Below are 25,826 nucleotides of genomic sequence, written 5' to 3'. Positions count from 1 at the left end.
GAGTCCTGTCCGGCCAGCAGCCACAGCCTCAGGAAGGGAGAGGTGCGCTGCAGCATCAGCGGCACTGAACCCCTCCACATCCACTCCCGGTCCCATTCCCACCCCCGCGCCCTGCCGGCATCCTCGTCGCGCCGTCTCCCACCTCCCGCACGCCCCACCACTCTCCGCTCCCTGACCACAGCCCCCTGCCGGGTCTGCTCTCCCCGGCCCGGGCTGCAGCCTGGCTTTAAGTATTTCCGAGCGGGATGCCAGCCCCTCCTCTCCTCCTCCTCCTCCTCCCCCTCTCCCCGCCTCCTTTCCCGCGGAGCAGTCAAGACCCGGCGGCGCGGCTGCCCCAGCCGCTCCCACACTCGGGCGAGGGGTGGCGCGACAGGAGCTGTCCAACTTTTCAGCACAGTTTCTCGCCGCTGCCCGCAGGGAGGCGGCAGCCACCGCCCCTGCCCGCCCGGCGCGGCCCGACCGCCGGCAGCATGGAGGCAGAGAGCAGCAGCAGCCTGTCCGCGATGCCCGGCGGCAGCGGCAGCGACGGCGGCAGCGACGGCAGCGGGGGTCTCAAAGCCCCCAAGCATCTGTGGCGGCAAGATCAGCACTACCCACCGCAGCTGCGGCAGCACCAGTTCCTCCAGCACCAGCAGCACCCCGGGCAGCCGCCTCCGTCTCCCGTCTCGCGGGGCCGCTGCCTGGCCGGGGCTCGCGTAAGGCACCGCGGCTACTCCGACACGGAGCGATACCTCTACTGCCAAGCCGTGGACCGCTCCTCCTACGCCGTGGAGACCGGCCACCGGCCCGGCTTGAAAAAATCGCGGATGTCCTGGCCCTCCTCCTTCCAGGGGCTCAGACGGTAGGAGAGGGCTTGGCCCAGCGCTCTGGCCGCGCGTATGGGGGGTGCGGCGGAGGGGCGCCGCTCCCGGCCGCGGGGACGGGCATTCGGCGGCGGCCGTGAGGGGTGGGCACCGCGGGACCCCCGTCCGACCGGCCTCCCTTCCCCCGGCGGCAAGGATAAGGAAGGGGCACCCTGCAGTTGCGGAGGCTCCGAAAGGGAGGTGGGCTCGGGCTGCGCTGCCGTGCCGGGGACCCCCGGGCTGGGACGCTGCAAGGAACCCCCAGGTCAGGGCTCGTCTGAAGCGGGCGTGACCGGGGCACGGCCGGCGCCGCGTCGTCCCGTACACGCCTGTCTGTGGGTGGAAGAGCGGCCGCGAAACACGTGGGTGGGAGCGGGACGGCGTCTGTGCCGGCGCGGAGCCGTGAGCGGGGCGGGCAGCGGGGCCGCGCTTCCCTGCGCCCGGCGCCGCTCCTCCGCTGCCTCCCCGGCTGCCCTTCCTCGCTGGAGCTGCCCGCGCTACCCGGGAGCCTTCAGCGCTGCTGCCGAGCGGGAAGGACGCGATGTGTGCGATGTTCTCGGAAAGTTAAAATAATGAGAGCTCGGGGGGGGTGGGGTGGGGGGGGGGGGGGGTGGGAGGCAGCCTGGCAAATCCAGGGTTAGGGTCCTGTTAGTTTGAATGGGTTTAGTTGAGAAAATAGGCTAATGGTTTCTTAGCCAGAGGGAGGACTCCGTCATCTACTAGTCTATTGTTCCCCTTTAAATGAGCTGTGGATTTATTTTTCAGTGTGTAGCTCACCAATGCCTATTTTACCCTTGACGGGTGTAACAGGCATCTGTTTTAAAATCAGATTCTCTGTCAAAATCAGAAAGGTGTTGTATCTGAAGAATCAATTTATTATTCGGACTTCATTTTCAGTAGCTGGAACCACTTCCTTTTAGCAGAAAGACACACGCTTGCACTTGAATTTTAAGCAGACATTGTGAATAAAGGATCTATGGAGAGAATGGTGGGCAGAGGGACAATACTTGATACTGAGGTACTCTGTATATGTTAGATTTCCTTGATAATCAGATTTTTATAGCGTGATATGCTTGATGAATAAATAATAGAATCCTTTCTGAACGAAGATTGCTTTGTGTATTTCTGTGGTGCACACCGCATTCTTTATTATGGAGCCTTGGCATAAATCTGAAAAAGACATACTTGTATATTCTCTGGCAGTGTTAGCTCTATTTCTGCCCAACAGTAACTTCATTCCCACTTCATATATCATTGAGAAATAAAAAGAGGTTCAGCAATTGTCAATTAGAACTGTATTTTCATATAAGTAATCTTTAAATATGTCTTTTAATATCTTTGGTTTTCATGCAGCCGTTTTGTTGCTACACATTTGTATCACTTCTGTGAACTCATGCCTGTCTGAAGTTAATGACGTCAAATTTTTCACCATGTAAGGTTTGAAAGAAAAAAAAATAAGCTTCAAAAATGAACAAATGTTCAATTTAAAGCTTTTTTTCAATACATTGCTGTATCTTTTATACAAAAAGCCCTCTAGGGGTCTAATATTTTGACCATTAAGACTGAGTGCTGAATTTCTGTTTTCTAATTGCAAAAAAGTTTAATTTTTTATAAATCATAATGGTTGACTTGAAAATATTCAGCATTATTTCATAAGTGATTTAGTGTTGAGGGGGTACTAAGTCAAGGTGGAAAGGGAGAGTATACATACTATTTCTTTTATTAGGATTTCAGGACTATTTTAAATTACAATTCATATAACACTTATTTAAATAGGAATTTAAAAAATCAATATGAAAAGTATTTTTGTTTTTTAAATCTATTTAAATCTTTAAATCTATTTATTAGCACAAAAATGTTGTTTTGACAAGACATGCTACTTAACTGAGGCCATTGGATTTTATCTTAATTTTATGGGATTAGTAAAAAGGCTTCAGATGAGCTTCCTTTTTGGAAGCAGTAAAGCAAAGCAAAGAACTTCAATATAATTCACCATCAAGTGACTTTCTTAGAATAAATTCTCACAGTAAAACATCTTGAATGAAGCAAACAACCGTAGTATGGAAACACAAAGTGAACTGTAACAAATTGCTTTACAAATATATTCAAAAAATACCAGAAAAAGGGTGGTCTTTCCAGGACTTTCATTTCAAGGTTTCAGTAAATTATTACCTTTTGTCCCCCTTTTTTTGCATAAGAAGCAAAGAAGAATATCTTCTTAGTACTCTTGTAAAAACAGTGACTTGGAAAAACCCCCAATATTTTTGTGAAAGGCATCTGTCCTTTTAGAAGTATTGCAGAAGTATTGTATTTAGAATTTATTTTTTTATTTCTCCCTTACTTAAATTGTTTTCAAAAGAACATTTCTGTATGGATTCTTATGGATTTGTTATGGTATAAGGTGACAAGCTTGTATTTCAGAAGACCTCAAATTACTCTGAATATGGTGTATTAAACTGTCTAGAACTGGGGAAAATTGTGTTTAAAAGTATGGAAAATGCATCAGAAGAGAGGGGTAGTATTATACACTGATGTATCAAATGTGAAAAAATTAAATCTATATAATTATTTTTCCAGAATTTATTTTGTTTCACTCGAAACACATCATGATTCTGAAAACCTCAATGAAAACCATAAAGGACACTTAATAAGCCAAATATACAACTTCGAAATGTTTTCTCTTTTAAGTTTGATAGAGAACTTAGAAATGTGCAACGGTTCCATTTTTCAAAAGAAATGAGAAGGAGAAATCACTTGTTAAAATTTGAGTTAGAACTGACTAGTACATCTTTATTATTAAAACTGAAGAGATTAACACTTAAAAGGCAAAATCAACTAGCAAAATTCTAAACTGAATCAGTTCAAAAAAACCTATGTGCTTGTAGTTTGTGATATTAAGTACTGCTTGTAATCATTCCAGCGCTTTCTCTGTCTCTTCATGACCATCACTAACTTTGCACTCAACTTATTTAGAACATGTGCTGTAGTTCCTTCAAGGAATACTGTAGCATTTCATTACAGAGAAGGATATATCAAGATCATTAACTAATGTATTTTGCTTAAAAGTCAAGATTATTCCTGCATTTTCAAATGAGAAGGTAAGTGCTTTGAATTAATATACACAAGAGCTGTACAAAAACCAGGGAACTCAAGAGGATGACTGAGATTGTCTTTTATTGGGGAGGTTTTGCCAGTTGTTTACTGTGTCTTGTGAAAATCATTAAATCTCTTTCTGACAATATTTTCTCTTATGGGTAATTACAGGTTCATACTAAAGTGATTTTTAAGATCATAAAATAAAACGTACTATGTAATAATAAATAATAGTAGTGGAATTGGAAATAAATACTTCAACTCAAATAATTTTCCAGTCAAAAATATCCTGTGTAATAAATGAAGCTGTTCTGGTTATCCTCAAAAATTTCAGGTACCTCTTTGCGCATAACTAGCACTATTGCATGGTCTATGTACACAGGTTACTTGTTTTTAAAAATCCCCACCTTAGCATTTTTAAAGGCAATTAGTCATATGTCAATTAAATAATCTTGCCATATCATCTTTCTATGTTCTAGTTTTCATTACTGAAATTTCAGACTGGAAAAATTAGAGAACAAATACCATCAGTCCTAAGCACTAGTCATGGAATTTCCTAGGATGTTGTAGCCTTAAAATAAATCATAGTCTCTTACTTTCTTTTTGTCAGTTTTCCCAAACAATAATTATTTTACAATAGGTCTTCTGTAAATTTTATCTCAAATGTTGTTTTTGGTCTAGACTTTTTCGCAAAAACAACTTTTCATCAGTGAAATTTCATCAGTTTACATTTAAATGTAAACATCTGCACAATGGTGAGACAACACTAGGTTTTACAATCCAGTAATCCTTGTATTTGTTCCCTATTGCTGTCTGTTTAAAAAACTACTTTCATAAGTGACGGTTAAAATCAGTTGCTGTCAAAAAAATCTACTTGCTCTCTTTCCATTTCATGTATGAGACCTGGTCTGACCAAGTAGCATTCATTACTGCACTGTTTACGTGTGCAGATGGCTCTAAAGTATGACTATTTTTCTTGAAGTGTCAATCTTGTCCTTATACCACTCCGTAGTAGTTAATAAACCAAAATAACACTCAAAATTGAATGGAGTGTAATATTTCAGTTGCCCTGAGGCTTTATTCTCTATTAGGGGAAGAAAAGAGGTTTATGCATTAATTTGTCGACTTTCTGAAGTCTGGGATATTGTATACCACTCTAATAATTTAGATAGATAAACTCTTGGGCTTTGTAGCTACATATAGAGCCCCCGGAAAAAGAATGGAGTCTTTGCAAATCTGTTTGGTTCTCCAATAAAAGACATACCTCTTTCCATCCTAAGCCACATTCCTTCCTCCTGCTTGATTTGGAAAGCTCCTCTTGATGTATTATGTCGTATCTACTTCCACACAAACAAAGGAAAAGGAAGAAGAGTGTTTTCCAACTTACAGGCCCATAAATAACATCCTCTGAATTTAGTAGCAGTTTCTAATTTAGAATTTTGTTGTTTACTTGTCTAGCAGTGTATTATTGCTTTGTTTACTACTACATCGTACTGGCACCCAAGATGTTAAGATAATTGGCATATGGTAGCCCTTCCTCAAAGACAAATAAATTTTATGGCTTAGTAAACATTGCTGGATTACTGTTCTTTATAATTTTACATCGAGATAAATTAAACAAGAAACTTATGTTGTCAATATTTTAATAAGTGACTATTAAGAATGTTATTTTCATGTTGTGAAAGGCTTAGATTTTCTGATTGTTAGCGTTGTGTGACCTGAACTATATGAATAGCATTAATTTTCACACTGTTGGAACTTGTAAAAATATGAGCTTTTAAAATTCACATATTCAAATATATTTTAATATGAATGTTGCTGAGAATGAATGGCTCAGATTTCTTAATTTAAAGAGTATACACCTGATAATTTAACAGGACAATGTCTTCATAATCAAAGAGAGAATAATCAGGATTTAAACACCTTTTCTTAAGGGTGTAGCATATGAAGTCCTACCTTAAAATTATTAACATAACTGTTTAATGCATTCCTATATTTTAAATAAGCTTTAATATAACAGTATTTTTTGAGCATTAGTGAAGATGTCCGTTGAACACACAAGGTCATGGTGTCAGATCAGTGGTGCTCAGCTGATGATCTAAATATGTGGAGACACCAAGTGCACAGCCAAAGAGTAATTTAGATGGAAATTTTGTGTAAAACACTAAAAGAACCTTAGTAGGTTTCTTTAAAAGTCATCTGAAACAAAGTTAAATAATTTTAACTACATTATAGTCTTCCTTTATAGAAGACTTTGAAGCTAGCAGGAAAACCTGTGAGATTAATGTTACAACTATGAATGTGAGAGGAAGCTGGGAACATACAAGAGAGCAAGACAATACCATTTGGCTGCTAAATAGTTTACCTCATTGGACAAGTCCAAGAATGAATTTTTTGCTACTGTAAGGCAAGGGTTTCATTAAAAAGGGTGTGGGACAAGCACAACTGTATGACAGTTGATAGGGGGATATGTAAGTAGGTTGGTCCTTGCCAATGTGAAGAATGTCAATGTTCCCGTGCCATTGTCAATATAAGGTATTTGGCAGATCTAGAAAAGATGAGCTTTGAGTTTATTTTCATGAACAAAAATACAGATTATTTCTTAGAACAAGAGGGGTTTTTTGGTAATAGAGTGGATCCGCCACCATTTCAGGATCAAATCCAAAGCTCTTCTGGTAATCTAAAGAAACTAGATTCAGTAATTAGAAATTAGATTTAGTAATGCATGTTTAGATTGCATATTTAAAGGTGACAAGGTGACAATAACATTAGATAATAGGAATGAAAATGTATAGAAAGATTTTAAATTCTGTTAATATTTATTTTCATCCTGTTACCTGCATCTCTTCCTTGATGCTTTAAGGCCTTAAGTTATATACAGCAAGGGTTACAGAAGGGAAGCAATAGCTGTCACTTATTAGTAGCTAGGACATGTCTCACTGTTGTTCATTCCCCATATTCTTTTCAGAGGTATCTGTCCTGTCTCCTGTGTGTTCCCAATGACTTAGTGTGTCCTGCTGTGGAGATGTCAAACTAAAACTTTGTCTTAGTAATGTGGCTGCCATTGTGCAAAGGTGCCTGGCTACTTACAGCTATTTTAAATAGGTCTGTATTACAGTGTTACATAACAGTATTTGTGCCAAAGTTGCAAAATATCTTTTAGTTCAGTAAAGAAAAATGACCCCGTGCTGATGATAAATAAGACAAGACTGCCCACTCAGTTAACTTAGTACATGCAAATAAATGGAAAGGTCAGAGAGGAAATATGGATATATACCACTATACAGTAATGGAATCATGGAATGATTTATGTTGGAAAGGACCTCTGTAAGTCATTTGGTCCCACCATTGCTCAAAGAAGATCTGTTGAGAACAGATTGCCCAATGAGGAGTTCAATTCAGTCTTGAACACTCCCAGGAAAAGAGGTACTACAATCTCTCTGGACAAATTGTTGCAGGATTTGGCTACTTCATGGTAAAACACTTTTCTAGTCAGAATTTGCTTTGTTCTGACTTGGGTCCTTTCCTTCACATCATATCAGTTCCAAGAGACTCGCTCCATCTCCTTTGTATCCATTCTCTGATCAGGAACGTAGCTTAATTCCCTCGGTGCAGTCTTACAAATGTGTAATAGCAATTTCACAGGTCCACTGGGAAGTCTAGTGCTCTTAGCGTTGTTTTCAAGTGCCATTTATTACTTACACAATTCTGGGAATGACTTATTCCTTTGGTAGGTTAGTTTGCATAGACTATCCCCTCACTCTTTCCTGGTCTAGATCTGTAACATATTTTCTCTCTGATTTCAGGGAGAGAGTTCAGCTGCAAGAATACTCAGACGGAATAAAGACAGGAAAATACCACCACGATTTCAAATTAAATAGTTTGTTGAGGACTTTAATATCTCTCAGAGATGTTATGAATATTTCCACTTTTGCCCCTCCTGCCTTGGCCAAGATGATCTAAGGCCATGTACAGGTCCAGACAGGAAAAGTAAGCATGATGGGAATGATTTTCCCTGGGCCATCCATCCACCCTTCTAATTTCAGAAATTAAAACAATGCAAACCAAACCTCATTCAAAAATCCCTGGTCCAATACTTGAACCTATGCCTCTGACTACTGAGCTTGACTTTCTGTTACTTCCAGTATTCTAAGGTTTCAGTTATTACATGACACAATGCCATGAAACTTGGCGATTGCAAGCTGGATCTTAAAATCCCCAATTACTTACTTTCTTTTTGCCATTGCCATTATAACCTCTTCCAAAAGATGTTTCAAATTTGGCCTCCCTGGGAAAAAAGTACTATGGTCTGGACTGTACAACCTAGAAAACTTCTCATAATCTCATCTCACACAACAAGGGAAAATCTAGAAGGAAAAAAAGTGCAAAAATCTATCATCTTGGAGGACTTGAAAGTCACTAGAAAATTCAAAATATGTGTAATAAGAGCTTATTCCTCTGAGTTATTCCTACTAAAACAAAGTCTTAGAGCATCATTCATGCGAAGAAGTATTACTGTAAAATGAGTGCTTGGTCATAAATGGGGCAGGGAAATAAAAACATCCAATTCAAAACATCCAAAAATTATTTGGATGTGTATTTGAGCACACGTATGCAAAGACAGCCAAAACACATTCAGTCACAGAGAATTGTCCAGTTGCATAAATTTAAATTTAGAGGGATTCAATTAATAATAAGTTTATATTTAATACAGAGCTCATAAGACAAAGGTATATTTTCACACTTCTAGGATATGTTGTAACAGAGGTATGAAAATCTTATGTCCGATTCTGGAACTGGGAAACCATTGGATGATCATCACTCAGTTATCACTGTGGTTTTTCAGACCTGTATTTTGGCATGTGGTCACAATTGTGGTTGTTTATATCAGATGATCATAAAAAGTAATGAGATTCAGAGCAGCTGCCATTCAAATATCCTTTACTGTTTTGGAAAAGTAATAATTTTATCTTTGTTTTAAATTATTACCTCTACACTCATAATTTTAGGTTAAACTTCTAAACTTCCTCTGGTTTTTTACTTATTTTTTCTCTCCACTTAGGAAATGAAATGGCATCAAATATTACAAGGCAAAGTTAGGTTCTCAGGTAACAGTGAAGGGACTTTTTATAGAAGGGAAAAGACATGCTACTAGTGAGAAAGTATATGGAAGGAGGATAAACATTCTGTTGAACAGTTTTACTCACTGTTATAATATCAAATAAAAAATGCCACAGATTTGAGGTGCTTTTTTGTGGAGGCACTTGTGGGTGTGCATTTGCTCTCTCTGTCTCTCTCTAACACTTGAGATAACATAAAATAAGACATTAGCAATGTCCTGTCTAATGACACGATAATGATATAAAGGGCAGCTGGATGTACATACGTGCCCCAGGAACTGATGTTCTTTTAATTTCCCTCTTTCTACTTACAAACCTTATATTATCAGCAAATCCATTTCTCAATGCAGCAATGTTCTAGGAATTTTTAGGCATAATCTGTGCTTGGCTGAGAATAAAAACAGTTTACAGTTAAGATAAGTATTTTGATATATCTACATTGTTTATAGGGTTTCCCATATGTGAGCAGAAAAATGCCACCGGGATATTTAACATTACAAAAATTTCACTGAAGATCTATTTTATTTTCATCAGTGAGTAAGGAATACTGAATAGCATAAAATACAAATTACTCGGGTCCTTACCTGAATTTCTGTTTTCCTTTAGTGTGACTTACAAAAGCACTAAAGAAACTTATAACATTAACCATGAGTAACACTCTGAGGACACTAAGAAAGAAAGATAATGGAAAAGAGAGAGAGAAATTGATTTGAGGAAACAGGGCCTACCAATAAATCTTCACTAAAATTTCCTAGCAATTGTCACTGTTTTTGGCCAGTGTTCTTACTAGATTTGTCAATCTATCTCTGCAGTGATTTGTTGTCTTTCCTTAGGAGATAAATAAATTTACAGTCATGCTTAATGACTGTAACTAACAGTTACTAACAGTAACAGGAAGGGTGTTCAGCTGGAAAATATAAATTTTCCTAGTGAAGCCAACAGAGCAGTTATAGAGTATGGCAGGAGATTGTTCTGAGCAAAGTAGTTTACCTCCCTGCTTATACTACCAGAAACTCTGCATGTCATTAGGAAAGTACAAATAAGCTAGCTTCCCATGTTGATCTCCTGAAGAGTATCAGATTTCCTTGAATTAAGGAGGATTTGGTATTAGCATTGTATTTTTCTTTTGGAAAGGTTATACAATATGTGAAAGTAACATTTTGTTAAAGGCATAGCAGACCTTTAATATAAAAGTTTTAAAACTGATGGCAAAAATATCATCCATTTTTGCCTTAGAATCCTGAAGATGAGAGAGATTTCATAGCTGGAAGTGCTGATCAAAGAATCAGCTGTACCTGTTGCAGATATTTTCTTTCTTGTTTTCTTGCTTTCTTGCTTTTTCTCATTTTCTCTTTTGCTCTCTCTCTTTTTCTCTCTCTCTTCACTTTCTCTCTCTTTCCCTTTTTCTCTCTTTCTTTATTTTTCCCATATTTTTGGTGGCCTAATCTGGTAGTTCCTTTCTTCTACACTCTTTCCATTTTTAATCCATACCTTTCATTATATACCGTATCCAAAACTGTTTCAAGCCTTCAGTGCTATGCAGGATGTGCCTAGAGCAGAAGCATGTATAAAGTGTTTTGCAAGATATGCCTCTGTATATTTATCCTAGTTTGATTGTTGATTTTTTTTTCCCAACAGCATGGAAGTAGTCTCATCATAAATGGCTTTTAATGCACAGTAATCTGAAATGTTCAACAAAACTGCTACCTAATGCTGAAGTTCTACAGTTTACATCAGTTGTGTGTTCTTGCAAATTCCCAAATTGGTATCAACTACTTCGAGCTCGTGAAGCATGAAAAATTACTATAATCAAAACAGCTTTATTTATGTCAAGTCATATGTATTATAGGGTCTGTAGGAAGCCCTTTTAAATTGCTAAAACTTTTAATGAAACATTTAGTAGTCTATAAAAAGCTGGAAGAAAAGCTTGGGACTTGATAGTCCCACTGCAGTAACAGGCAAGCATTGATGCTGTAATAGTAGAAGTGTTTGTGTAATATAAATGCAGGGTAGTACAAAAATAAAATACAGTTTTTGGTTAGGGTTTTTTTTTTTTTTTTTTTTTGTTTTTTTTTTTTTTTTTTTTAAGAAATGCATACTCAAAGGAAACAAACTAAGGAAGTAAGTTGAAGTGCCTCTTTTCTTGGGGTGAAATACAAAGAAAATAATTAAATTATTAATTGTGAAATTCTTATGTCTATTAAATAATGCAGCAATACAGCATAATCCAATGGATGGAAACAACTGACTAATCCTTACATGGATCACACTCGGAAGCAAAATTATATCAGCAAAATTTAAACTGTAAAAGTCCTCTATACACTTGTCCAGAATGTACATTAAATCTTTTTAGATCTATTTAACTTTTAATGAGAATAAATGTGGTTGAAAAATTAATGACTGAATAAAGGAAGAAGAAAATTTTCAGATATGGCAAATATTTTTTGTATTGTTTTAGAAAACCTTGGTGCCCAAAATGCAAATTTAAGTAGTAGATTCCATCTCTATATAAAGAGCCCAATAGAATTCCATCTCTATTTAAATTTTGGTAAATTTATAGCTGTCTTTTGTAAGAGTAAGGAAACATAATATGTAATTTGAAGCACAGTCAGAAAAAAGAACTTAGGTTGAGATGGTGGTAACAAAACTGAAAGAACTAGGAAATTTAACTGGTACAGAAAATTAGAGGAATGAGCAGATTGAAACATATGTATATTATCACTCCTCAAAAGACATGATGTTCAAAATTTTTTACTGGTGCATAAATTGGATATTAGCTGAAAAATTACACTTAAGTAGATGCCAATTTATTTCAAATTACAGAACTTAATAGCTTAAATTCTGCTTTATATACTTTGCATTCAGTTTAAGGTAATGCATTATTAGATAGTAGAAAAGAAAAGACAGTGAAGAAGAAACACTTCTGCTTCTATGTCTACTTTCCTTTCCAAGAGCTATGTGTAATAAACTAATTGAAGTCTGAATTTCAGTAAACTTTGTCCCTTTAGCATTTTTAACAGGGAGGTGATAAGGCCAAAAGGTCCCAGGGCATTTTTGTCTTTACAAGCTTATTTCTAAGGAAAAAACAGCTTCTGTTACAGCTAAAAGACTTTTGGCTTAATATGAGCCTTAACATTCATCACTTGTTTGCCCTTCTCATCAGAAAAAAAAAGAATCAAAAGAGAGTTATGCAATAAAGTATTCATGGTTCTAACATTTTCAGCTGTATAGTTTTATTCAGATAAGGAATGGAATGCTTTTTCAAGATGCTGCTCTGTGACAGCAGGATTAACAGTCATTAACAATATCATATGATGGACTGAGGACATGTTTTAAATGTAGGGTATCAAGTAACAATTCTAGTAGCAATTTATCCTCATTTTTTACTCAAGCTCAAATCTACTGAAGTGTGTGTTTTAATTTATTAAATTATTCAAATTTATTTCCAGATTTTTGATTCTCCAGTTTTACCCTATTTTACAGCTCAGAGAAAAAAAAAATATATGTATTATTTTGGATGGAAAAAAAATCCCACAACTTTTAATTAAAATAATCAATGAAAATTCATCATGAGTATCTCAATATGAACTTCATGTTCTGAAGAGTTGAATGTATTAAAAACTTTGCAAATGATTATTTGAAACCTCCTGGAATATGTTTGCCAAAATAAGTTTAAAGTGAGTTGCAACTTCTGTAGTAGAACACCCCATTTTCAGTGAAAAGATGAAGATGCCAAGACATGTTGTGCTTTCTGCTGGTTTCATAACTGCAAAGAGTTCAATGCAACAGACATAAGTTCTTCAGTATCTGATCCCCACTTTTGTTTTTCTCACCTGTAAGAAAGGATATATGTCCAGCTGGTCTGATCTTACCCCATATGTGAAAGCTCTGTAAGAATATCAAATATGTTTCTGAATATGTATGCCTCAGCATGAAAAAATATGCTTAAAGACAGGCTAAGCTACTGTTAAAGTTCTGTTTTCAAACATATGATTTATGGATAAAATTGCATCTCTTGGGCAGAAATTAAAACATACGAAACACACTGATTGATATTGAATAGTTTGGAAATGTTGAATTTTGCTTTCCAGTCTTTTATCTAAGTAATAATGATGATTAACCAGTTGTGTACTAAACATATACCAGTTTTCTTGCTTCTAAGACAGTACTTTGTTCTAGGACTTCCATAGATATTTTAGTTTATGATATGGATTATATTAACATTAAGAATGTTACCAGAGATTAAGAAATAAGTTGCTTTCAGAAGACTTTATTTTCCAGCTGGATCTTTCAGTTTTAATTTCACTTGTCATTATATCTTCCTCAACACACTTAGTGTCTCTTTTTGTCATTTATATGTTATTAAATTTGGTTTTTCCTAAGTTTAATTTAATGTATTTTAAAGAAGATAATTTCATTTCTATAAGTGCTGTTCTAAACTTTAAAAGTGTTTCTAAAAACTGTAGTTAAAATCACTTTCTCAGTAATTCCTAAAATCTACATTAATAAAATCTGCTGCAGTGATTGTGTTATTTTGGTGGATTTGAAAGGAACTGGATTAAGTCCAGAGAATTTATAGTGTTGCATCTTTTTCATAGATTTGTTTAGATTGGAAAAGACCCTTAAGATTTTTGAGTCCAATTACTAATCCAGCACTGCCAAGTCTACCACTAAACCACGTCCCCAAGGGCCACAACTACATGTCTGTTAAAAACCTCTAGAGATGGTGACTCAGCCACTTCCCTGCAGAGCCAGTTACAATGCTTGACAGCCCTTTTGGTGAAGAATTATCTACTAATATCCAAACCATTTCCTCTTGTCCTCTCATTTTGTACCCAGTAGAAGAGGCCAATCCCCACCTGGCTACAGTCTCCTTTCAGGCAGTGGTAGAGAGTGATAAGGTCACCCCTGAGCCGCCTTTTCTCCAGGATAAACACCCCCAGCTCCTTCAGTTGATCCTCACAGGTGTCCTGTTTCCTTGTCTACTGTGGAGACCCTTCCCCAGCCCTTCTCTGGACTCACTCCAGCACCTCAGTGTCTTTCTTGCAGTGAGGGCCCAGGACTGGACACAGCACTCGAGGTGTGGCCTGACCAGTGCCCAGCACAGGGGGACAATCCCTGCCCTGCTCCTGCTGGCCACACCATTGCTGATCCAGGCCAGGATGCCATTGGCCTTCTTGGCCACCTGGGCACACCCTGGCTCATGTCCAGCTGCTGTCACCAGCATTCCCTGATTCTTTTCCATCAGGCAGCTTTCCAGCTATGCTGCTCCAAACCTGTAGTGCTACATATGGTGTTTTTTGTGATCCAAGAGCAGGACCTGACACTGGGCCTTGTTGTACCTTACACCATTGGCATTGGCCCATTCATCCAGCCTGTCCAGATCCTTCTGCGGATCCGCCTGCACTCTGGTGTCATGTGTGTCAACAATCCTGCCCAACCTGGTGTCATCTGCAGAGTGACTGAGGTCACACTCAGTCCCCATGTTCAGATGATCAATAAGGACATTAAACAGGACTGGCCCTGATACTGACACCTTGGGAGCACCAATGGTGACTGACTGCCAACTGGGTATAGGTCTGTTCACCTCCACTCTCTGGGCCTGGCCATCCAGACAGTTTTTAAGTCAGGAAAGAGTGACCCTTCCAAATCTTGAACAGCTGGTTTCTCAGGAAGGCTACTGTGGGAAATGGTGTCAAAGGCTTTACTGAAGGCCAGGCAGACAACATCCACAACCCTTCCCTCATCCATTCAGCAGGTCTCCTTGTTGTAGAAGATCAGGTTGGTCAAGCAGGACCTGCCTTTCCTGGCATGGAACTCATGCTGGCTGTTCCCAACCACCTTGACTGATTGCACTTGCCGTAGGATAGCATTCAGGATGATCTGGTTTGTGACCTTCGCTGGACCAAGATCAGTCTGTAGCTTCCTCAGTCCTCCTTCTGACCTTTCTTGTAGAGGGGCGTCAGATTTGCCAACATCCAGTCAGCTAGGACCTGCCCATTTGAGCAGGTTGACAGGCAAATGCTTGAATATGGCCTGGTGAGCAGTTCTGCTGACCCCAGGACCCCAGGGTGGGCCCCATCTGGCCCCATAGACTTGTGCAGGTCAAAGTGCTCTAGGAGGTGGCTGACCATTTCCTCCTGGGTTATGGGAGCTTCATTCTGCTTCCTGTCCCTGTCTTCCAGCTCAGAGGGTGGGTACCTAAAGAACCAAGTCTTACTATTAAAGACTGAGGCAGAGAAGGCATTAAGTGCCTCAGCCTTTTCCTCACCCTTTGTCACCAATCAAGGCTGGAAGTTCTCCTTGGTTATCTTCTTGTTGTTGATGCATTTTTAAAAACATTTTTTATTGTCTTCTACTATAGTAGCCAGATTAGGTGTTGGGCTTTGGCCTTTCTAACTTTCTCCTCAAATAGTTGTTGTAGTCCTCTTGAATTGCCTATCCCTTCTTCTGAAGTTCATGAACTCTGTTTTTTTCCCACTAGTTCCAGAGTTCCAGCCAAAGCAACTAGGATAAACTGTGGTGGATAAGAAAATATATTCAGCCCACATAAATTAAGATTTAATAAAATTTTTATATTCTAAATATATAATTTATTTGCTATATATACTGGGACAGCTAGGATAAAAAGCATATAGACCTTATTCTGGCACCTTATATATTGCATAAATTTAATTTTGCATAAATAGAATGTAGCTGGTTATTCAAAGTGATATGAAGAATTCTTTCATTGAAACACAATATTAAATTTTAGAAGCCAGAAAATATGTATAACTTTCAAAACTGACTCAATAAAAGAAAGTGGTTATTTATAGCCTCTCTATGTGTTATATCTGTTATTAGGCTACCATTGCCTTAGTTTTGGTAGTGTTGAAGTCTCAGATGAAATAATGAGTCATTCCAAAGGTCAAACTGTTCTGTAATAAGTCAAAAGATTCTAGAATTTAGGTATATGGAAAGAGATTGCAGATGCAAGGGAAAAAGACGGTACTTAGAGGAAACAGCTTAGATCAGAATTCCAAGGTGTTGCTAAAAGACTTCCCTCCATAGATAAACCTTCTTGTCACTTAAAATTGTGGAGACAAACAGCTGCAGTGTTTTGGAATATTGGTTTAGCACAAGAAAACAGTATTTTATTATTTACCTAAATCAATGTAATTGAAAAATACCAATGTATTGAAATTGATGATATATTGATATTGATGATACCAGAAAAGCATCACCCTTATTATGTTAATTCTCAGAATGAAAGCATTTCTCCAGTGCTTTCGCTCTACAGCTTTTAAATTATATGAACTTCCATTTCTGCTTCCACTGATTTTGTAAATGCTTCTGAGTTTTATGAATTTCTGTATGATCTGTGAGCACTTTTGCCTCTTGGGACAAGCAGAAGGGTATCTGAGTGGGAGGAAGGTGGTGGAGTCAGACAAAATCACCTTTTTTTATTACTTAGAAGGAACTTAATGGACCAACCTTTGGGAGAATATTAAAATTTTACACAAATAAAATTTATTTGTACTGTAAGTGGTGCAGATGCTAATTTTAAGTAGCTTTTGTTTCAAAATACTTTCATATTTTTTCTGTTTCAGATGTCAGCCCTTACTTTTGTTATTGAAGGATTATTTTCTATGAAATGCTAATAGGGGATATTACCTGTCATCTGAATAGGCTCAATGTATGGCAGAACGTACGGTTTGCAATTAAATCTACAGTACTTGATCCCATGCTGAATTGCTTGACTGGTCAGGCTTAATAACTTTAAGTCCTATTTGCATAGAATATTATCAGTATTTTTGCAAATATCAAGGAAAAGCAATCAGTCCAGTGGAGAGTAATGTGTTAGTTGGGTAAATTACTCTCTGGTGGATTTCTCACTAGCTGTAAGAAAGGAACATTTTCAACTTGTTTGAAAACTTGACAAGTGTTAATTGTGAGTTGATATCCTGAGCTGATTTGGAAGTGGGAGTTTTCACAGACATAAAACAGAGTAAGATGTAGATATGGAGGGAATAATTAATGACCAACGTGGAAAGGAGCCACTTCTATTTGATGCTATAGAAAGGGGGAAAAGACAACAGGAGATTAGGTAATTTTCTTTGTAGCAGTGTTCTGTGTGAATAAAGTAGATATAAATTAATAAGAATCTGGATATTAGTATCTTTGCAGGTGAATAGGAAAAGTTGCATCGGAGGTCTAGAAAAAGGGTTTTTCATTTCAGTGTGCACCTATTACCTTGCATAGAACAGTCCTGAACAAGTATCAGTTACAGAATGTATTCATACTCCTACAATCAGTTTTGTTTAGTTCATAGAATCATAGAATAGCCTGGCTTGGAAGGGACCTAAAGGGATCCTTTACTTCAGCTCCTGACCTTGTGCTGGACACCTCAGCATCACACCATATGCTTGAGAGCATTGCCCAAATACTTATTGAACTGTGTCAAATTTGGTAGTGTGACCACTGCCCTGGGGAGCCTGTTCAGTGCCCAGCCACCCTCTGGGTGAAGACTCTTTTCCTGATATCCAACCTGAACTTCCCCTGAAACAGCCTCAGGCTATTTCCTCCATTCTTTCACTGGTGATAGAGAAGAGATCAGTGCCTCTCCATCTACTACCCTTCATGAGGGAGTTGCAGACTGCAATGAGGTCTCTCCTCAGTCTCCTCTTCTTCAGGCTGAGCCACCCTTGAACCATCTAACCTCAACCATATATAGGAGAGTTGTGCATCATATGAATTTATTTTGGGAATTTTATAGGCTCAAAATCATATTTATGCTCTAGTACTTGATGTCTTTCATTTCATCTATATTTTTCTAAGTATTCTTTGTTTATGATGTATTTCAGTAGGAATTCTATAGTATGATTTTAGATAAATATGAAATGGTACTTATGCTGTTATCCATTTGTGAGTGAAACATGAAAAAAAGTCCTCAGAATTTGTCTATCAGTAAAACAGAAATGTAGCTCCAGATATTTTCATAGCATGTTCATCATTCCAGTGAAACTCTGTTTATTTTGCTAGGAAGGTCTGTTTTTTCACCTACACATGGGTGATGATTGTCCTCAACTATCTCACTCAACTGTTTGAGAATGAGGCTCCTACACTACTACGTTTTATCACATCATGGCACACCCTTTACTTATTTTGTCAAAACCATCACTTTTAGACCTTCTTGGCTAATATCAATATCATAGTAATCAGAGGAAGTTTGTGAACTTGATTTATCAGGGGTACATTGAAAAGTATTAGATATTTGTGCAACAATTAGACCTAAGTTTTTCTCTGTTTCTTTCAATTTTTTTTCTCTTTTAATTCAGTGACATGAAAAAGGTATTTCCCTACACTTGACTGGGGAAAGAACTGCAACTACACGGTAACTCATGTACAGTGAAGTGGGATTACAAACCTAGATTTTTCTAGCACACTGTGCAGAGGCTATAGCCTGCAAAGAACTTCAATTATTCATAAAGGCCTCACAAAACTCCCATTTTGAAGATTCAAAAATTACTTGCATGAAGATTGCCAGCAAAAATGGAAGGACGTGCAAAATAATCTAGTTTTGTGTAGATGAATCTCTACAAAAGTTTCTTTTAGAATTAGCACAAAATAATTACTCACTAGGTATGTGAGGAGATGATAGTTAAAAAAAAAAGATAGTTTTCAGTTGAAAAACTGAAACTGAAGAATAAGATACTCCACATTTTCTGTCAGGTTAGGGTGGAAAATGATTTGGTACTGGGATAGTGTCAATAAAACCCTTATATATTAGCTTAATTCCCAGAAATTAGTAAATAGAGTTCTATTCAATGGAACATTTAGGTGTTGGATACCTGATGGTAATTCTATATAGTACTGTTCATATAGGCTTTGTTCTGCACATAAAATCTTCTTAAACTTTAGAAATACTGCATTCTTCCAAATAAAAAAAATAAAGGTCAGAAATTTGGGCTGTTGGACAAATATTTATCCTTGAGACAATTTTCAATAGAGTGAATCTTGAAATATATAATATTTGGGTAGATAGGGGTGGCAAGAATATTTTTAATATATCTTATTAATGTGTTCTTATATTTATGTGAATATATAATATTGGCACGTGTATATGTGTTATCTGAACACTCATGTGTATGTGTGATTCTGGTGATTTATTTAAAGTATATAAAAAGACCAGCATCAGAGAGGTTGTAAATGTAAGTTCCATGTCTGTACAAACAGCTATTCTGTGTTAATATTAAGAGTAATTGCACTTCTTTCATTGTCTGTGTCTATATGAAGCACAGACATTCTACTGTCTGTGTATAGAACATAATGAAAATTACAGACTTAGTAATAATAGATTAAATATAAAATATCTTGAGACTAAGCAATGTACATTAATTATGACTGTGAGACATTTATTAAAATGGAGATTATATATGCATGTGAGAAAAATTATTATGAAGAAATCGAAATAAAATAAATCAGTAGCCACTTTATAGAGAATTGGGTTTAACAGACATAAATGTTCTACACTTTCACTAAATAGGAAGTCTAGCAAAACTAGTGTTTTCCTTAGGGATCAGTCTCAACTTCCAAATATACAATTTATTCTTGCGGTTGCTGTATAAATAGCAGGTTTGATAAATACAGTTGTAAAATTAACTTCCTGTAAATTTGGGATATATTGGGATTTTCTCTATTCCTGCTTTGATTATTTGGCATACAAAGTGATGAGCAAGAAAGAGGAAAATCTTTCTGACTTTCTAAACCTGCAGTGGGAATTCCTGCAAATAAACTGGAAACTGAAATGGAAACTGAAAGCTGGAATATGCATGAGGTCTATGGTTAAGTTTCACCTTAGAGACTATAAAAGAAATCTACCCAGAGAATGGCTATCAAACACAAGTTCTGTCAAGCTATCTATTATTCAATTACTATAAATTATTATATGCCAAGTTACCTATTACTTGATTTATATATGGCTCTGCATATAAGAAATGAAACTGTAAGTCCCAGTCCCATTTGAATATGGTGATCATTTGTTTCTCAGTGTTTTCTCCCAGTTTCACAAGAAAGACAGAAGTTTTTTAAAAATGCAGGTAAATTGACAGTTTTGTAATCTATGACTATGTTTTGTTTTCTGAATTATACCTTGTTGTTTGATAGTCAGCTCTGATCACCCTTCACTTCCTTGCTACTTAACATAGAATTAACCAAAAAAACCCCCCACTCTAGCTGTGTAATCTGAAATGCTCTTAATTAAAGGATAAAGCTTCCAAGACAATAAACCATTTTTAAAAAGAGTTACCGTTTTCCAAAATCTAAGCATATTATATGCTATATATTATAAATCTAACCATATCCATTTTTTGTGGGGGTTTTTTGTTTGTTTTGTTTATTATTGGTTTTGTTTTTGTTACAAGATTTTTTTTATAAAATGTCGTGAACTAGTTATACTTGTGTGTTCCCAGGGAAGTCCACGCTTACCCTGTTTTGCTGGTAGTTTTGCCAAATGATGCAGTCATATCTACTGTGAGGTATTACAGGGGAGAATGTTTGATGTATGAAGACTGGAGAGGAAGTACCTAACCTAGAAGTACACCTTTCATTGCCTTGCTTTTTATAAAATCAATTTACCTACCATATTATTAAAAAAAAAACCCCACCCAAATTCTCCTCAGAAAACCTTTCTAGGTTTCCAACTACAGAGGAAGACACCTATAGGGGCAGAGGTTACTTCTCTAACTAGGTAGATAGATTAAATTCTGTTCTACCACCTTCTGTAAATTGAAGGGCTAATGAAAGCCTTGTGACTTACATGTCAATCTAGACATCCCATGGCAGGGAATAACATAACTGTAAAATACTGAACAGTAAAATGAGATACAGCTGTGGTTTTTGCCCAGGCCTTTTATAGTTTTCATCAAAATTTTACTTTGTCTGGTACCTCAGGTACCATCATGTAGGAAATTTCTAGAATTTAATATTAAGGGTCTATGGAAGAGTGATGATACGATATATTTGTAATTGTAGAAATCTACAGAACATCAAATTCTAATATTTTTAACAATAAACTCATATGTGCAGCTCTGTAGAAGACAGACAGTATGACTCATATTTCCTTAAGCACTCTAGATCCTGTGTTTCCCTAGAGAAGGGAAAGGTATGCAGAATACTGTCTGGTAAAAATGATAGCGCAAATTGTAATTTGTAGCTCAAGTTAATTTAAAATAATATTTTTATTGTAGTGCAATTTAGAAATCTTAGTACTCAGAGGATCAGGTACTTTAGAATGGACAGCTAAGGTGATGTTGCATTATACAAAGGGTTGAAGAATGCTACCTTGCAAATCTTTGTTGATGATTAATGTTTTTGAAGAAATGCTCTTCTGTGAGTTGTTTCTTTAACTGTCTTCTGTGGCATATTCAGCATATCTTGATTGATATTTGATTAACTATTCATCCTCTTTATTTTTATTTTCACATTTATATATTTAATTTTTTTTTAAATGAGGTAATAAATGTGGCTAACAAATTCCTCACATTTTATTCTTTCCATTGCTTGAGCTGTTTGACCCAAATCTATATAATACTCTGATTTAGTAAATTTAAACTCGTGAAGAATCAGCATAACACTGAGTAAGACCTGCCTGACAATGTCAAAAACTAATTTCAGCTAATTTCTGGTAGAGTATCTCCAATGTAAGCATTTCTAGGAGGATGTCACATCTTTTTTTTTTTTTTGTGTGTAAACAGGGTTTGGAGAGTAAAAAAAGAGTTATGACAGATAGTTTTTAAATGAGATTAAGAAAACAGTGAAGTAGTGACAAAGATGAAATATCAGAAGAATCCTACAAGGTGATCTAGAGCACAGTAAAATTAAACCCAGGTTTTAAATTATAAAATTCAAAGGCAGATATCCAGAAGTTAAGAACATAGTTATATAAAAGGGACTGAAAATCTTTGAGGAAGACAGAATTGTAGTGAATAATATTTGTTGTACTGCAATTTTTTTCCATAGTGGCTATATAACATTTTCATATTTTCTTCACTTAGAGCTGTAATATTTCAGCACTATAATAATGGTAATCAAGTTAAGCCTATGTAATATCTCATCATGGAAGAAACATAATCAAGACACATGACGAAGAACAAACATTTTTAATTCAAAGTGTGTGCTTGCATTATTTTTTTTTTCTTGTGGAATTGAGTTAAAGATATTGAAATGGTTGAAATAGTGCAATTTTCTAATTTTAGCTGTTCTTCTGATGAAACTTTTGTGGGTTTGGGACAATACAGTTGGCTGAAAAAAGATGGGGTCATTATTATTTTTCTTTGTATGATCAATTTTGCTAAATTTGATTTTAATCCCTGGTGTTCAACCTGCCATTTGTTTGAAAGGAACCTGACAGTACAAATTGAAATGATAATTTGTCATTACTATATGAAAGTAGAACCCTCACAGATATACTGTAGGAAAACCACCATCACATTTCCCCAGACTGTGTTTATTGCCATTTAAAACACTTTTATCGTACAAGGTCATGTTGTGCACTACAACATTTCATTTTTTGTTGACAGTAATTATTCTTCCAGCTCAATGAAAAACAAGTTTGTAATGCTTTTCATGAAAATGATTACTTGGAGATACTGCCAAATTTTAGATAACTTTTCACATTATCAAAAAGTATGTGAGCTTCAGCTGCCAGGAATAAAGACTGAATAATATTCTCTTACATTAATTTTGTATGTTTCACTTTCTGTTGTTTATTGCCTTTGCACATTTTAATGTTAGTTTTGCCACAGCAGTACCTTACAGCCTGTGGTGTTGACAGGGGCTTATATGGGCAACAGGAATGCCTGCCTTCGTTATTTACTAGTTTAAAGATTGCCTACCCATATTTATATGTGCAAAGTATCTCATCCCTGAATTAAACTTCACTCTATAATAGAAATTTTTTTTGCTACTTGTATGTCTGTATATCCAAATCATTGTATATATATCTGTATATCTATGTCTGTATATCCAAAACTCTAAAATATTATTTTTGCATTAATATATACTCTTAATTTAAATTTCATCATCAGACAGCTGGTGAAGATTATGGCCACAGTAGTGTAAGACAGATGGCAGATTTTTCAAGAGAAATCTTGTCTGCTTTAGGCATCCGATTGAATTATTTGTTTTTTGCATCTATTCAGCATTGCAGGACTACCTTGGGAACAATGGGAACACTGGGTATAGTAATATTCTGCATATGTAAGCTGAATACCTTTTATCCTGAATACTCTAAAAATATTTATTGTAGTTATTATTTGTCATAAAAAGCTATACTTGTGTAATCATATGTGTAAACACAAATTTCCTCAAGGAAATTCTTATTTAGTGTAAACACAAATTTCCTCAAGGAAATTCTTATTTAATATCAACTTAATATCAACTACCAAACAAAGGGAATGAAAGAATGCAGGATTTTTTTAAAAAAGTGTTTGATCTTGAAAAGAATTAAATATCCCTATACCTCATCTAAAATTAATTATATACTAGTCAGTGACACAAATATAATTTTCAGTCATAAACCGAAGCAGATCCAAACTTAGTATCATACTGTAGGAAACTGAGCAGCAAGGTAGCATTTGTATCTTCTCCTACTTATAAACAGATACCATTTACTGCCTTGCGTTTCTGTGTTTAAAGATACTTTAAGTAGTAAGGTGCATGGAGTTGTTTTCTTATTTGTGCACATCACTACAAGAAGAAATATGACTAGAGTGCTTTGTGTCATTTCAAGCCAGCAAACAGGAGTTAGCAGTTCTCCTAAAAAACTAAAAGTAGAGAACAGAGAATACACTTTTAAACTGGATCAAGAAGTATAACAATGACAGCAGAATGCTATTACTTCAGAAAGTCATAATTGACACACAATGTAAATCCTTAGAATAGAATATTTAGCCAATAAACGATTTCATTTAATGTAACTTTTGATTAATTCGTGAAGTTACAACTAGAGAAAATATCCAGTAAAGCTGATTCTTGGTAAAAGAGGATGCAGTCAATCACTTCCCTAGAATATTTGCAGCATAAATAATTTTATGCTTCTCTGTACCAAGATTTGATAATATTTTGGTATTTCTTCAAAATGTAACTGTGATTTTAAGATTTAAGTTCTTAATCAATGTTTGTTAATGCAACTGCTGTACTGTACATTTTTTACGCCGTAAGAAAGTTTGTTAGGATAAGTATCTTGTTTCAAGATAAGAATTCAAACTGATCTAAAACTAACTTGCAAAAATCAGATCTGTGATCTCATGTCTGAACAATAGCTCTACAGATACTCATGCTAGTTCAGAGTGTATGTAAATTTAGGGAGGAGTGCATCATTGCCAAAACTTTGTTTTCTAAGAAATAGAGAAAAATGCTAATATAATTCTAATGTGAGCCAGTGGTAGGAGCAGAAAGCCTATAGTCCTGAGTGCACAGCTTGTTAATAACCCAGAGTACCCTTTTCTAGGCTTGAAAGGAAGCTGAAGGAGCAGCAGGAGTAAGAGAGCTTGCTTAGATACAGATTGGGCTCTCGCGGTTGATTGGTTTCGGTGTCTGAAGCAGTAAGTTCTCAAAATGAATCTGTTAAATGAAGTTGCATCATCCATAAATATTCTATTCCATGTGTGTCCTTTGAATGAAAAGTTCTCACTGAGCCTACTTAGTGAAGCTGCAAATACAATTTTTCTCCCTTACCTAGCTGCCTTAGAGAATTTACAGTCAAAAAATACTGTTGCTTTGACTTTCTAAATCTTTACTGTTTCTTCCTTTAATTGGTCAGTTTCTTCCAAACTCATTATGAAAAGACCTTGCTTTCTCCTTAGGACATTAACATAATCAGACTAAACATATTGAGGTATTTTTGGTAGCATGATATTTAATGTTTTAACCTAACCCTTTTCTTTCTGGCTGAAGGTTTATTTCAGATAATGTTAACTGAAATTATTTTATTTAAATTATTTGCTTATATTTTTATTAATAAAACTGTTCTTGGTCCCAAAGTGCAAAATTTGATTTATGGAAAATAGTCCAAGAAAAAAACTAAAATCCCAGGTTTCCATAATTGCAAAAAAAAAGTGTAAATAGTTATTTAGAAATACATGGTTGTTTAAGTTTAATCCTCTATCCCTAATTTGTCTTATAAAATTGTTTCAAGACAGAGATACCTGTTTAGTTACACCTGTAGAATTTCTTGAGCTCTTGCCTGTTATTTCAGGGCAGGTTTCACAAATCTACCTTCCAGCAACCTCCTTTACTCAAGATGATATATAATATACTAATTTCTGTATTTAATTCAGTAGAAATTGATTGGGATTCTGTGTAGTATTTGGTGATAATAATTTAAACTGACACATCTTTCTCACCTGATTTACGATTAGGCTGATTCTAAAGGAAAAGGTAAAAAAATACATGGCTTGAGAAGCAAGGAGACCCCGTTTCAAAAAGTGACCATTGTAATCTACAATGGAGTAACATTCTGAGCACCTGAGTTTTGTGTAGTTTTTCTCTATACTTTGTACCTGGTACTTTGTTCTAGAGAAAAATTTTTTCTGGAGCTAATTTCAGCAAAGAATCCAGGTTCCCACATTGTAGCAACTTTAAAATAAATTTGTTCTGAGTATCCATAACAAATAATATTCTGCTGAAGAGCTGATATCTAAAGGGAAAAGTTCAGTTCTCTGGTAGTTAAAAAAAAATAAAATTAAAGCAATTATTCTGTAATTTGGCTGTTGAGTGTCTCCTCCTCCTC

The 25,826-nt window shown here is 36.4% G+C and overlaps 1 protein-coding gene across 1 annotated transcript in view; it reads left to right on the top strand.

Annotated features, from left to right (window-relative positions):
• Positions 1-470: 470 nt before the first annotated feature.
• The window catches only part of PDE4D (phosphodiesterase 4D), a 352,649-nt gene continuing 327,293 nt past the window's right edge, over positions 471-25,826 (top strand). Inside the window, exon 1 of the mRNA XM_066181178.1 lies at positions 471-841. Within this exon, the coding sequence (XP_066037275.1) occupies positions 471-841 (371 nt within the window). The remainder of the gene's footprint in view (positions 842-25,826) is intronic.

This window comes from Chamaea fasciata, unplaced genomic scaffold (assembly GCF_029207755.1).
Source record: "Chamaea fasciata isolate MVZ Bird 193981 ecotype frontalis unplaced genomic scaffold, bChaFas1.0.hap1 SCAF_4, whole genome shotgun sequence".
Lineage (NCBI taxonomy): Eukaryota > Metazoa > Chordata > Aves > Passeriformes > Sylviidae > Chamaea > Chamaea fasciata.
Note: the sequence above shows the minus strand (reverse complement) of the source record. Positions and strands in the feature narration are given on the sequence as shown.